This window comes from Chiloscyllium plagiosum, unplaced genomic scaffold (assembly GCF_037043375.1).
Source record: "Chiloscyllium plagiosum isolate Xiang-an unplaced genomic scaffold, Cpla_swu_hap1 HiC_scaffold_27, whole genome shotgun sequence".
Lineage (NCBI taxonomy): Eukaryota > Metazoa > Chordata > Chondrichthyes > Orectolobiformes > Hemiscylliidae > Chiloscyllium > Chiloscyllium plagiosum.
In genome coordinates, this window is record NW_028270165.1 from 28,996,430 (window position 1) to 29,011,971 (window position 15,542).

Consider the following 15,542-nt stretch of genomic DNA (forward strand, 5'->3'; position numbering starts at 1 on the left):
TCCTTCTCAGCCTCCCCTTGTCTGCAGCTGACTGCCACTTCCTGTTGTTGGGCGCACACTGATGACGTTGATAGACATCCACTCTCCAACCGGCTCTTTCCCGGAAAGGCAAAGACACCGGGTTGATTGACGGCATCCCTGAACCAATCGGATGTGGGGACTGCCGCTGGAGGACCGAGCGACCGCGACTGGCCCTCCGACCAATCGGGGTGAATGAGGGGGCGGGACTGAAAGACCCAATGCGCGCGGCTGGTCCTCCAACCAATCGGAGTGAAGGAGGCGGGGGGGGGGGGGGGGTAAAGGGAGGACCGAGCGCGCGCGGCTGGTTCCCGAAGTGCATGAGGAGGCAAGACTGGGAGGCCGAGCGGGTGCGGCTGACAGTCCAACCAATGAATGAGTTAGGGGCAGGACTGGAGGTCCGAGCGCGCGCGGCTGGTCCTCCAACCAATTGGGGTGAATGAGGGGGCGGGGTCTGGAAGACCGAGCGCGCGCGGCTGGTCCTCCAACCAATCGGAGTGGAGGAGGAGGCGTGGCTGCTGGTGTCCCAACCAATCGGAATGGAGGAGGAGGCGTGGCTGACACTGAATGAATGGATCACCTTGCTGATTGGAACTACATGGAGGATGGGCGTCCCCTGGGGAGGGGGGAAGAGAGTGTTTTGTTTCCCTCATAAACCCCACATGGGCAGAGTTTTTTTTTAAATCTCACAACACCAGGTTATAGTCCAACAGGTTAATCTCGAAAACCTGTACTTCGAAATAAACCTGTTTGGACTATAACCTGGTGTTGTGTCATTTTGATTTAGTCTTCACCCTCTCTCCCTATTTTCAAACCCCTCTTTTTGTTTTGACCAGGCTTTGCTTGTCAGTGTGTGTGTATATATAATCAACATAGGTGTATTCGTGCTGGGGGGGAAACAGTATATATAAAATAAAGCCTGTTCACAATGGGGTTTCTTTTCCTGTCTCACTACATATAAAAATAATAAAACATATTTTAAATAACAACATGCGATGGGGGGGGGGGGAGAAACAATTAGGTCAGCACAGTGGCTAACACTGCTGCCTCACAGCAACAGGGAACAGGGTTCAATTCCAGAGATGTGCAGGCTAGCTGGACAAGCCATGGGAAATGCAGGGTTACAGGGATAGGGTAGGGAGGTGGGTCCGAGTGTGCTGCATTTTAATGGGCGTTATGGTGGATCAGTGGTTAGCACTGCTGCCTCCCAGCTCCAGGGACCTGCATTTGATTCCATCCTCAGGAAACTGTCAGTGTTCAGTTTGCACATTCGCCCCCTGTCTGAGTGAGTTTCCTCCAGGTGCTCCGGTCTCCACCGACAGTCCAAAGGTGTGCAGGTTAGGTGGGATTGGCCATGCTACATTGCCCATAGTAGTTCAGGGATGTAACGGTTAGACCACCTTTGGCTACTGCACCTAAAATAATAGGGTAGGGGAATCTGGGCGGGTTGCTGTTCGGAGGGTTGGTGTGGACGTGTTGGGCCTAATGGCTTGTTCGCACATTGTTTGGATCCTATAAAAAAAAGGAAAATAAAATAAATCACGGTGTAGGGAGTGGAGTGGGGTTTGATGAGTAGCACATTCCTCCTGTCACACCCAGATCAACTGTTCTCACGTGTGGGGGCCTTACCTGCCTATGACTCAAATCAAACCTGATGCTTTCAAATAAATTACTTCACAATTACCTGTGACTTCAACTCAGTTCTTGGGTAATCTGTGACTCCTGGACCAACATCTCACAGTTGGTAATGGGTATGACCGAAGATCTGAGATCTGACAATTTGCCTTCAGTTTAGAGATTTGCACGTTCTCCTTGTGTCTGCGTGAGTTTGAACCCATTTCCGAAATACAGGATCATATTCGGACTAGCAATGAGGAAGCACTACATTGTCAGGGGTAATTGACTTTCAGGTGAAACTTTCAACAGTTGCCCCATCCATCCTCTCCTGTGATGTTCTTCTGAGGAGTGGCGGTGGGGGGGGTGGTTCTCCCTCGTGAATACATATCTCACAATAAACATTAAATAGACTAATTGGCCATAACCCCGTTTGCATTTGTGGGAACTTACTGTGCTCAATTTCGCCACTGCATTTTCTATACTAGAAAAATCAAAACACTTCAGAAGAACCTCATTGGCTGGAAAACCCTCAACAATATCCTATAGTGAAAGGTGCTATATAAATGCAAACTTGCATTAACAGAGGAGGAAATCAGCCAAATATGGAACATGAGGAAGAGATCATCAATCACTCATTACCATGTCAAACAGAAGGCTGATTTAATTAAGCGAATTCAAGAATATTGAACCCCAGACAAGTTACAGGAATTACGAACATCAACTGAAACAAAACCCAGCTGTCAATATAAGCATGGTTCAATCCCGGGTGTGAGTAACAACAAAATCGCATCGATGCAGTTACTGGTGCACTCGCTGGTGTCTCATCACACTGGATGACTGAGTGAAACTCTTGCCACATTTGGAGCAGGTAAAAGGTCTCTCCCCGGTGTGAACTCGCTGGTGCCTCAGCAGATTGCACGATCGAGTGAACCCCTTCCCACACACGGAGCAGGTGAATGGCTTCTCCCCGGTGTGAACGCTCTGGTGTTTAGCGAGGTGAGAGGATTGCCTGAACCCAAGTCCACAGTGAGGGCACTTGAAGGGCCTCTCGTCAGTGTGAACACGCCGGTGGCGCATCAGTTCCCCGGAACTTTTGAAGCATGTCCCACAGTCCTGGCATTCAAACGGTCTCTCCTCAGTGTGAACCCGCAGGTGAGCTTGGAGATGGGACGGCCGAGTGAATCCCTTCCCACACAAGGCGCAGGCGAACGCCCTCTCCCCGGTGTGCACTCGCTGGTGTAACAGCAGGGAGCTCGCCCGATTGAACCCCTTCCCACACTTGGAGCAGGTAAGTGAAGTGCCCCGAGCGTGAACCGGCTGGTGTTTCAACAGGTTGGACAACCAAGTGAATCCCTTCCCACACTCGGAGCAGGTGAAGGATTTCTCCCGAGTGTGAACTTGCTGGTGCTTGAGCACACTGGATAACTGAGCAAATCCCTTCCCACACTTGGAGCAGGTGAACGGCCTCGCCCTGCTGTGAGTTTGCTGGTGTCTTATCAGGCTGGAGGACTGCGTGAATACCTCACCACACTTCAAGCAGGAAAACGGCCTCTCCCCGGTGTGAACTCGCTGGTGGGTCAGCAGATTGAACGAGTGACTGAACCCCTTCCCGCACACGGAGCAGGTGAACGGCTTCTCCCCAGTGTGAACTCTCTTGTGCTTAATGAGGTGAGAGGATTGCCTGAAGCCAATCCCACAGTGCGAGCACCTGAACGGTCTCTCCCCAGTGTGAACGCGCCTATGGCGCATCAGCTCCGCGGAACTTTTAAAGCATTTCCCACAGTCCAGGCAATTGAAAGGCCTCTCCTCAGTGTGAACCCGCCAGTGAGCCTGCAGATGGGATGGCCGAGTGAATCCCTTCCCACACACTGTGCAGGTGAATGGCCTCCCCCCAGACTGACTGTGCTGATGGTTTTCCTGGTCAGGTGGCTTGTCCTCGATCAGACTGCAGTTATGCTGTGACAGGCCAGATGACTGGGGGAAGCTCAGTCCACACTCAGAACAGATGTACAGCTCGTCGCCGCTGTGAACAGAAAGATCTTCTTCCGTGTTCAGCAACGGGTGGTGCTCGGATGGTGATAAATCAGGCGTCTCTGTCAGATCCATAGGTGACGTTTGGTGTCAGTTTCCCGACTGCAAAACCTCCCTGTGACGTGGAATTAAAACAGGAGGCGTGAAAGACCCTACAAAAACACAAAGGCGATAACATTGCGTTTAATGAATCCGGTCACCCGAGGCAGAAGGAGCCATGAAAGCTGCCGCATGTTTACAGAAACCAAACCAGCGCTTGCTGGGAAAACACAGCAGGTCAGGCAGCATCGGTGAAGAGAGACCAGAGTTAACATTTCGGGCCCGGTGACCCTTCCTCAGAACAGAGGAAGACCTGCTGAGCTTTTTGCAGCAACCGCTGTTTTGGTTTCTGTGACAATGCGGCAGCTTTCATAGGGCTGTTTTCCCTGGAGCGTCGGAGGCTGAGGGGTGACCTTATAGAGGTTTACAAAATCATGAGGGGCATGGCTAGGGTAAATAGGCAAAGTCTTTTCCCTGGGGTTGTGGAGTCCAGAACTAGAGGGCATAGGTTTAGGGTGAGAGGGGAAAGATATAAAAGAGACCGAAGGGGCAACTTTTTCCACGCAGAGGGTGGTACGTGTATGGAATGAGCTGCCAGAGGATGTGGTGGAGGCTGGTACAGTTGCAACATTTAAGAGACATTTGGATGGGTGTATGAATAGGAAGGGTTTGGAGGGATATGGGCCGGGTGCTGCAGTCGGCATAGACAGGTTGGACCGAAGGGTCTGTTTCCATGCTGTACATCTCTCTGACTCTAAGGGTCAACGGACCTGAAACGTTACCTCGTGGTTTCCCTTCACAGATGCTGCGCCACCTGCTGAGCTTTCCCCGCAAGTGTTGTTCTTGTTTCTGATTTACAGCATCTGCAGGTCTTTTGGGTTTTGTTTTGTTATGTTACGGAACCCATTCTGGATTACTAACATCCTTCAGGAAGAGAAACCGCCGCACATTCTGACCTCACTGAAGACTTTGCAAAATTCAAAATTACATTGTGTCTCTGTGTACGTCAGAAACTGCAGAAGTCCTAATAGAAATCTCTCAGGAGCGCCACTATTAACCTTCCCTCAGTCTGACAAATATTAATTAACCAGTAATCTCCAGTCTCTCAGTCAATTTCATATTCAAGTTGCTGCTGTCTCTTTTATTACATGAACATAGAACATTACAGCGCAGTACAGGCCTTCGGCCCTCGAGGTTACACCGCCCTGTCATACTAATCTGAAGCCCATCCCACCTACACTATTCCAGTAACGACTTAAATGCACTTAAACTTGGCAAATCTACTACTACAGTTACAGGTAAAGCATTCCATACCCTTACTACTCTCTGAGTAAAGAAACTACCTCTGACATCTGTCTTATACCTATCTCCCCTCACTTTAAAGTTGTGTCCCCTCGTGTTTGCCGTCACCCTACTTGGAAAAAGGCTCTCCCTGCCCACCCTATCTAACCCTCTGATTATCTTGTATGTCTTGTATGTTTTGAGAAACAGATTTTGGAAAGGTGCAGAACACACAGGGTAGTAGTCATGGGCGATTTCAACTTCCCAAATATTGATTGGAACCTCTTTAGGTCAAGTAGATTGGACGGGGCGGTGTTTGTGCAGTGTGTCCAGGAAGCTTTTCTAACTCAGTATGTAGATTGTCCTACCAGAGGGGAGGCCATATTGGATTTGGTACTTGGTAACGAACTGGGACAAGTGATGGGCTTGTTAGTGGGTGAGCATTTTGGTGATGGTGACCACAATTCTGTGACTTTCACCTTGGTTAAGGAGAGAGATAGATGCGTGCAACAGGCAGGTTTTACAATTGGGGGAAGGGTAAATACGATGTTGCAAGACAGGATCTGAGGAGCATATGTTGGGAGCACAGGCTGTCAGGGAAGGATGCTGTTGAAATGTGGAACTTTTTCAAGGAACAGGTACTACATGTCCTTGATATGTATGTACCTGTCAGGCAGGAAAGAGATGGTCATGTGAGGGAACCTTGGTTGACGAGGGAGGTTGAATGTCTAGTAAAGAGGAAGAAGAAGGCTTACATAAGGTTGAGGAAACAAGGTTCAGACAGAGCATTGGAGGGATACAGGATAGCCAGAAGGGAGCTGAAGAAAGGGATTAGGAGAGCTAAGAGAGGGCATGAAAAACCTTTGGCGGGTAGGATCAAGGATAACCCCAAGGCCTTTTATGCGTATGTGAGAAACATGAGAATGACGAGAACGAGGGTAGGTCCGATCAAGGACAGTAGTGGGAGACTGTGTATTGAGTCGGAAGAGATAGGAGAGGTCTTAAATGAGTACTTTTACTCAATATTTACAAAGGAGAGGGACCATATTGTTGAAGAGGAGAGTGTGAAACGGACTGGTAAGCTAGAGGAGATACTTGTTAGGAAGGAAGATGTGTTGGGCATTTTGAAAAACTTGAGGATAAACAAGTCCCCCGGGCCTGACAGGATATATCCTGGGACTATGTGGGAAGCAAGAGAGGAAATTGCAGAGCCGTTGGCAATGATCTTTTTGTCTTCACTGTCAATGGGGGTGGTGCCAGGGGACTGGAGATTGTTGAATATTGTGCCCCTGTTCAAAAAAGGGAATAGGGATAACCCTGGGAATTACAGGCTTACTTCGGTGGTAGGCAAAGTAATGGAAAGGGTACTGAGGGATAGGATTTATGAGTATCTGGAAAGACACTGCTTGATTAGGGACAGCCAGCACAGATTTGTGAAGGGTAGGTCCTGCCTTACAAGTCTTATTGAATTCTTTGAGGAGGTGACCAAGCATGTGGATGAGGGTAGAGCAGTGGATGTAGTGTACATGGATTTTAGTAAGGCATTTGATAAGGTTCCCCATGGTAGGCTTATGCGGAAAGTCAGGAGGCATGGGATAATGGGAAGTTTGGCCAGTTGGATAGAGAACTGGCTAACCGGTCGAAGTCAGAGAGTGGTGGTAGATGGTAAATAATCAGCCTGGAGCCCAGTTACAACTGGAGTTCCGAAGGGATCAGTTTGTAATTTTTATTAATGACTTGGAAGAGGGAGTCGAAGGGTGGGTCAGTAAATTTGCAGACGATATGAAGATTGGTGGAGTTGTGGATAGTGAGGAGGGCTGTTGTTGGCTGCAAAGAGACTTAGATATGATGCAGAGCTGAGCTGAGGAGTGGCAGATGGAGTTCAACCCTGCCAAGTGTGAGGTTGTCCATTTTGAAAGGACAAATAAGAATGCAGAATACAGGGTTAACAGTAGGGTTCTTAGTAAGGTGGAGGAGCAGAGGGATCTTGGGGTCTATGTTCATAGGTCTTTGAAAGTTGCCACTCAGGTGGATAGAGCTTGTAAGAAGGCCTATGGTGTATTAGCGTTCATTAGCAGAGGGATTGAATTCAAGAGTCGTGAGGTGATGTTGCAGCTGTATAGGACCTTGGTAAGGCCACATTTGGAGTACTGTGTGCAGTTCTGGTCGCCTCACTTTAGGAAAGATGAGGAAGCCTTGGAGAGGGTGCAGAGGAGATTTACCAGGATGTTGCCTGGAATGGAGAATAGGTCGTACGAGGATAGGTTGAGAGTGCTAGGCCTTTTCTCATTGGAATGGAGAAGGATGAGGGGTGACTTGATAGAGGTTATAAGATGATCAGGGGAATAGATAGAGTAGACAGTCAGAAACTTTTTCCCCGGGTACAACAGAGTGTTACAAGGGGACATAAATTTAAGGTGAAGGGTGGAAGGTATAGGGGAGATGTCAGGGGTGGGTTCTTTACCCAGAGAGTGGTGGGGGCATGGAATGCGCTGCCTGTGGGAATGGTAGAGTCAGAATCTTTGGTGACCTTTAAGCGGCAATTGGATAGGTACATGGATGGGTGCTTAAGCTAGGACAAATGTTCGGCACAACATCGTGGGCCGAAGGGCCTGTTCTGTGCTGTATTGTTCTCTGTTCTATGTCTCTATTAAGTCAACTCTCAACCTTCTTCTTTCTACCGAGAACAGCCTCAGTTCCCTCAGCCTTTCCTCGTAAGACCTTCCCTCCATACCAGGCAACATCCTAGTAAATCTCCTCTGCACCCTTTCCAAAGCTTCCACATCCTTCTTATAATGCGGTGACCAGAACTGTACACAGTACTCCAAGTGTGGCCATACCAGAGCTTTGTACAGCTGCAGCATAACCTCCTGGTTCCAGAACTCAATCCCTCTATTAATAAAGGCCAAAACACTGTATGCCTTCTTAACAACCCTGTCAATCTGGGTGGCAACTTTCAGGGATCTGTGTACATGGACACCGAGATCTCTCTGCTCATCTGCACTCCCAAGAATCCTACCGTTAGCCCAGTACTTTGCATTCCGATTACTCCGTCCAATGTGTATCACCTCACACTTGTCCACATTAAACTCCATTTGCCACCTCTCAGCCCAGCTCTGCATCCTATCTATGTCTCTCTGCAACCTACTACAGCCTTCGTCCCTATCCACAACTCCACCGACCTTAGTGTCGTCCGCAAATTTACTAACCCACCTTTCTAAGCCCTCACCCAGGTCATTTATAAGTCTGTTGCCCAGCATTTAATCCTATGTATTTTGAAAGACCATGTAAAGTCTATCAAAACATCAACCCTAACAACCTTCTGTGCGCTCATTAGAAAATAAGCAAGTTGTCAAACAGGAGTTGCCTTTAACAAATCCATGATGGCTTTCCTTAACTAACCCAAAGTTGCTCAAGGGACTATTTACTTTGCGTTCGATTTTGAAAGCTTCCCCAACACCAAGATGAACTGGCCTCTTGTTGCTGAGCTCGTCTTTACCTTTGGTTGTTGAACAAATGTGGAACATCTTTAACTATCTGTCTTCACTCACTGCCCCTGCGTCCAAAGAGAATTGGAAGGTTACAGCTACACCCGCCACAATTTCCACTCGCACGGCCCTCAGTAACCCTTGGACGCATTTCGGTGGAACGAACTGCCTGAGGAAGTGAAGGTAGGTACAACTGTAACAGTTAAAAAGCATCTGGATAAGTATGTGAATAGGAAAGGTTTAGAGGGTATGGGCCAAATGCCAGAAAAAGGGTCGGCATGAGATTGGCACGACTGGCCGGGGCGGACGGGTTGGACTGAATGATCTGTTTCTGTGTTGATGCCTCGTCAATTTGAACGTGCAGCCTAGCCAATTCCACCTCATTTTCAATTTTAAAGCCCTGAAGACGTCTTAATTTCCTCCTGTTTGTCTATGGCCAGAGTGGCATTCTCTTCCTTTATGAAGTCAGGCACAAAACCGACACTTAACAACTCAGCATCCTTTTCAGTTCGCAATCAGACTGACTATACCTTTACAACCTTTTCGCTAGTTACATGCCTTTTGTGCACACCTTGAGTCACTTCTGTTAGCATGCAGTCTTTTTATATATTCCCTCTTTGGTACAGTTATTTGCTGAATCAGTTCCCCACCAAATCTTCCAAACTCAGAATCGCGACAGAGAATCCCTACAAGGTGGAAAGAGGCCATTTGGCCCAACAAGCCCACACTGACCCTCCGAAGAGTGACCCACCCATACCCTATTACCCTACATTTACCCCTGACTAATGCATCTGACCTACACATCCCTGAACACTATGGGCAATTCACCCTAACCGTGCTTGGTTTGCAGTTGAATAACACGCTTTCCTTTTCCACCCTGCTTCTTCTCCGTTTCATTGCCTAAGGAAGCTCTGGATTTGTTTGCCCACTCCGTCCCTTTCACAGGAATGTACCTTGACATTGTCAGCACTGTTCCTTCTTTAAAAGTGGTCTATTGCTCAGTTACAGACTTGATTCCAATATACGTGGGTCAGAGTCATTCCTAGCCCATTGAAGTTGGCCCTCCACCAATTAATTACTCTTACTCTTCGCTGACGCCTTCGATCACAGCCAAAGATGACAAATCTTTTCACCACAAAATTCCAAACTTGAAGATATTCATGTTCTGATGAATGGAGGGACTCGGTCACATCTTGATACGACTCTTGGATTGAGAGTTCCAGCTGTAAATCATCATCTTCTACTATTCTGCAGAAATTCAGAAGAAACAAACATTTCACTTGAAAGAAAGCAAAACACTGCAAATTCTGGACATCGGAAACGAAAATAGAAAACGTTTGGGAGAAGATTTGGAGCTCGGGTGCTCGTTGTTGTGGTTCTGTTCGCCGAGCTGGGAATTTGTGTTGCAGACGTTTCGTCCCCTGTCTCGGTGACATCCTCAGTGCTTGGGAGCCTCCTGTGAAGCGCGTCTGTGATCTTTCCTCCGGCAGTTCGACTGGGACAACACTACTATTATAGGACAAGCCAAACAGAGAACAGCCAGGGAATTCCTACAGGCATGGCATTCATCCACTGATTCTATCAGTGAACACATCGACCTGGACCCAATATACCAGCCACTGCAGCGGGCAGCTGGAACTGACAATCGGAAGCGGCAGGGACAAACCACTATAAATGCCAGAGGAAACAACACAGAAGCGCTTCACAGGAGGCTCCCAAGCACTAGACAGGGGACGAAACATCTGCAACACAAATTCCCAGCTCGGCGAACACAACCACAAAAATAGAAAACACTGCAAAACACTAACAGGTCCAACAGCATCCATATAGAGGAAATCAGGGCTAAATCTTCAACTCCAATGACTGTTCATCATTCAAAACATAAGTTTCTTTTTTCACAGATGCTGCCTGACGGTATGAAGTTAAACACAATGGATATCCAGAGACTTCAGGGTTTGGGTGTTCAGGTATACATCTTTAAATTGGCACAAACAGGTGCAGACAATAATCAAGAAAGCTGATAGGACACTGGCCTTTATGATTAGATTCCCTACAGTGTGGAAACAGGCCCTTCGGCCCAACAAATCCACACCAATCCTCCGAAGAGCAACCCACCCAGACCCATTCCCCTAATTTACCCCAACTAATGCACCTAACACTACAGGCAATTTAGCATGGCCAATTCACCTAACCTGCACATCTTTGGACAGTGGGAGGAAACCAGAGCTCCCTCCACCTATTGCATTTCCAAAGCCCCTTCCCCAAGTCCCTCCTCCCTACCTTTTATCTTAGCCTGCTGGATACACTTTCCTCATTCCTGAAGAAGGGCTTATGCTCGAAACGTCGATTCTCCTGTTCCTTGGATGCTGCCTGACCTGCTGCGCTTTTCCAGCAACACATTTTCAGAATATGACGTAGCCTACTTGAATGATGCCTGGACTTCAGGGGTAATTTTTTTTCAAATTAGATTCCCTGCAGTGTGGAAACAGGCCCTTCAGCCCAACAAGTCCACACCGACCCTCCGAAGAGTAAACCACCCAGACCCATTTCCCTACACTATTGTTCGACAATTAGCCCTGACTAGTGCACCTAACCTACACATCCCTGAACACTATCGGCAATTTAGCATGGCCTATTCACTTAACCTGCACATCTTTAAATTGTGGGAGGAAACCCACGCAGACACGGGGAGAGTGTGCAAACCCCACACAGACAGTCACCCCGAGGTTGAAACTGAACCTGGGTCCCTGGCGCTGTGAGGCAGCAGTGCTAACCACTGAGCCACCGAGGAGAGATCATACAAATTAGGCATGTTCCATCTTGAATTTGGAAGGTCATGGAATGATCTGATTGAAGTCTTCAGGATATTAATAGGAGAACATAAGGAGAGATGGGAGGAAGGACTTCAGGCCACCCATCAGCTAGTGACTACTTGAATGGCCTGCACCAGTTTCTGAGCTTATTCCAGCGCTTCCTGCATTTTCAGTTTTGCTTTGCTGTGCACAAGTCCCTCTCCATATAAAAGGATCTTGATGGTGTCCCCTACCAGACAAGTCCAGGAAGGGACATGCACAACGTTCCATGAGCTGGTTCGGGGATGCCCGCGCATGCGCCCCGCTGCCCGTCGCTCCCCTCACCCAATCAGCCTCCGCCCCCTCTACAAAGGTGGCCGCCGTCATCACGGGCCCGCGCATGCGCGCCGCTGCCCGTCGCTCCCCTCACCCAATCCGCCTCCGCCCCCTCTACAAAGGTGGCCGCCGTCATCACGGGCCCGCGCATGCGCCCCGCTGCCCGTCGCTTCCCCCGAACCCACCTCCACCCCCTTTACGAAGATGGCCGCCGTCACCCAGGGCCCGCGTCGCCCGGAGGCCGCCCCCCCCCCGGCGGATTCACCGCCAACGCGGGGCACGGCAGGGCCTGACTCTGGGTTTGTTCCGTTCACGGAGCCTCCCTCCCTCTCGGACCGCCCCTCTCCCAGGTTGTGTTTCTCTCTCTCTCTCTCTCTCTCGCTCTCACCGGCGATGGAGCCGAAGTGACCTCCTCCTCGCCCTCGGAGTGTCCGCACCGTGCGCGTCGCACTGCGCATGCTCCGGTCGTGTCCCATGCGCCTGCGCGGTGACTCGTAGGGCGTGGTCTACTTGGTTGAGGATGACCGCCAGACGCACGCGCTGCGGTGGGCCATTCAGCCCATCGAGTCTGCGCTGCCATTCAATCACATGTGGTCGATTTGATCCTCTTTGCATGTTCTTCAGATTGGAGCAGTTAACGTTATATCTCTTTCAGGCTGCTCCACCATGATCATAAGCAATTACTATAAATTCAACGTCCCAAGATCCTGATTGTGAGAGACGATTTCGGTACAAACAACAGAGATGTGCATGACCTCAGAGTCTAAGGGGAATAGAGCCATAGGGGTAGGGTAAAACATGCTTCTCTGTAATAAAAGACGAGACATCTGCTGCTACGGGTTGATAAGACCACTCACATTGACAGAGTAGAAAAACAAGTCCTTGATTGATAAGACCACTCACACAGAATAAAAAAACAAGTCCTTGATTAATAGGACCACTAACTCTGACAGAGAAGAATAAGTCCTTGACTGATAAGACTACAGGGTAAAAAGAAAAAACAACTCGGGGGACATCTGCTATAGACTTTAAGATAAGGATATAGAATGGAAAATTGCTGAACGGTTTAGAATGTGAACCTCGTGACTCTTTAGAGCCACAGAGGGGAGGGACTTGTCCTGTATTTAATCAGAAGACATTGTTAGCCTCGGCGCGCTTTTCTCAGAAGAGTGCCCAACTCTGCAGACTTGCTAATAAAACTTTGCTTTCCTGAATTTGTCTAGAGCGATTATTGAGAAGCGATTTTCGTTTCTAACACTGATGAAGGAGCGGCTCTCTGAAAGCTAGTATTTCCAAATAATCCTATTGGAGTAGAACCTGGTGTTGTGTGATTTTTAACATTGCCAATATAATCATGGCTGGTCATCCAACTCAATGTCTTGTTCCGGCTTTCTGCCCGTATCTTTTGATCTCTTTAGCTCTAAAATGTATATCTCACTCCATTTTGAAAACGTTCAATGTTTTGGCTTGAGCCACTTCTATGGCTGAGGATTCCACAGACTCGCCTTTCTCTGGGTGAAGAAATTTCTCATAATTTCATTCCTAAATTGCATACCGTTAAACTGTGATCCCTATCTGGATTCTTCGGTCTCTGGGGACGTCATTTATGCATTTACTCCAGAATTTTACGGGTTTCTCTTACCTGCCCTCCTCATGCATTGGATGGCATGGTGGCTGATTGGTTCACACTGCTGCCTCACAACACCAGGGATCTGGGTTCGATTCCAGCTTTGAGGGACTAATCTTTGGGGGACACGTTTGCACATTCTTCCTGAGTCTGCAGGTCCCCCCTGGGTCCCCTAGTTTCCTCCCACAGTCCAAAGATGGCTAGGTGGGTGAGCCATGGTAAACCTCCTGCCCTCCATTCCCTATGCTCCAACCCCAGCCTCAACATCAAACCTGCAGACCGGGGGGGTGGCGGGGACAGTGGTAGATTGGCGCATCAATCTCTACACTGCTGAAGCCAGGCGCCAAATCGCAGATACCTCCTCCTACTGGCCCTTCCACCATGACTTCACCTCCTATTGCCAAAGCATCATCTCCCAGACCATTCGCAACCTCATCACGTCTGGCAATCTCCCATTTAGAGTCTCCAACCTCATCGTCCATGAACTCCACACTGCCCGATTCTGCCACCTACCGAAGATTCACAAATCTGACCTCCCCAGTCGACCCATTGCCTCAGCCTGCTCCTGTCCCATTGAAATCACCTCTGTTCGAGTCTGATCTCCAGCATCTGCAGTCCTCACTTTCTCCTAGCTGATGCTCACAGGGACCCATCACAAATCTGCTGTGCTTTTCCAACACCACTCTAAACCTGACTCTAATCTCCAGCATCCGCAGTACCCACTTCGGCCCAGTCTGACACTTCCCAACCCAGTGTGCTTGGGTCCCTTTGTGGACAGGCAGAATTCTGACTGGATACTGCAACCTGAAGGTACTAAGCATAACACAGAAAAGATTTATCCCATGCAAGTAATCTGTAAAAATTCGAGTGGCCAAGAACTGTTTAAAGTAAAAATTAACAATGTTATTTCTTAAAGTATAACGTAGAATAATGAACTAACCACTATTTCTTTCTCAAACCTATCTGTTACCTTCCCTTCTATAATACTAGTCCGATAAAACTCCCAGTCAAGATTTACAAAACCACATTATCTCAAAACTAGGCAGCTTTCGTTCTTCTATTTGGATCTTCCTGTGTCTTCTTTCCTCCTTGTTGGGAATTTCTGCGTCACAGGTTACTGATCGAAAAGGCACTTTTAAGAGAGAGCTATTTTTCAGGCAGTCTGGTTACATGCTTGGAGGTTCTCCTCCCAACTGTTCAATTTTTCCCGGTCTTATACCCCCCATAGCATCAGTTTGTATCATTGGCTTTTAAGATTGTCAGTATGTGAAATTCAAACTGGATTGGAGTTTGATATTTTTTGGGGTATAATTTAAACTGATTGGCTGAATTCAGATTTATTTTTTTCTCCAGGCAACGAGCTAATCGAGTTTAGATATTATTGGACTAGATTCCCTACAGTGTGGAAACAGACCCTTCGGCCCAACCAGTCCAGACCGACCCTCCAAAGAGTAACCCACCCAGACCCATTTCCCTCTAACTAATGCACCTAACACTATGGGCGATTTAGCATGGCCAAATCACCTGACTTGCACATCTTTGGACTGTGGGAGGAAACCGGAGCACCCGGAGAAAACCCACGCAGATACGGGCAGAATGTGCAAACTCCACACTGACAGTCACCCGAGGCTGGAATCGAACCTGAGACCCTGGTGCTGTGAGGCAGCAGTGCTGACCACTGAGTCATCATGAGTGTTCAAGCAAGTTTACATTGTTGCCTTATTGAGAACACTTAGTGCTGTGTCCGGTAGTTCTGCTGCTTTTGACGCTCTTAAAGTACACCCACATCTGCAGAACATAGGAGTGATGACAAATTGCCCCATATTGTTTTGGGGTGTGTGGATTAGGTACGTTAGTCAGAGGCAATAGGGTAGGGGAATGGGTCCGCGTGGGTTACTCTTTCGAGGGTGGGTGTGGATATGCTGGGCCGAAGGGCCTGTTTTGACACTGTAGGGAATCTGTGGAGGACACAGGACTGGCTGGTGGACAGTAAACAGAGTCATTTTCAGCTTGGTGAGCTGGTACTGGTGGAAGGCTGGGTGCAGAAGGGTCACTGTTAAAGCAACAGGGATCTGGGTTCGATTCCAGCCTCGAATTGTTTTTTGTCTCCAGGCAACGAGCTAACCGAGTTGTTCGAGCAAGTGTTACGTTGTTGCCTTATTGAGGATACTTGGTGCTAGTTCTGCTACTTTTAACTCTCTTAAGATACACCCACATCTTCAGAATACAGGAGTGATGATAACCACCCAGGCAGACGCGATGGTCAATAACAACACTTCTTCTTCCTTTGGAGGCTCAGGAGGTTTGGCATGA

The 15,542-nt window shown here is 48.4% G+C and overlaps 1 protein-coding gene across 8 annotated transcripts; it reads right to left on the minus strand.

Moving 5' to 3' along the window:
* Nucleotides 1-2,278: 2,278 nt before the first annotated feature.
* On the minus strand, nt 2,279-12,068 carry LOC122543468 (uncharacterized). Of its 8 annotated transcripts, none has more exons than XM_087974212.1 (4): nt 11,991-12,068; nt 9,560-9,722; nt 8,486-8,643; nt 2,279-3,818 (listed from the first exon to the last, which is right to left on the minus strand). In XM_087974212.1, exon 4 carries the CDS (start codon nt 3,739-3,741, stop codon nt 2,434-2,436), a length of 1,308 nt encoding a protein of 435 aa, XP_087830338.1. In that variant the 5' UTR covers nt 3,742-3,818; nt 8,486-8,643; nt 9,560-9,722; nt 11,991-12,068; the 3' UTR covers nt 2,279-2,433. The 8 variants fall into 8 exon arrangements, with proteins under 8 accessions (XP_087830338.1, XP_087830335.1, XP_087830333.1 ...); XM_087974209.1 differs by having other exon boundaries at nt 2,279-3,781; nt 9,428-9,722; XM_087974207.1 differs by having other exon boundaries at nt 9,428-9,722.
* Between the last annotated feature and the right edge of the window lie 3,474 nt (nt 12,069-15,542).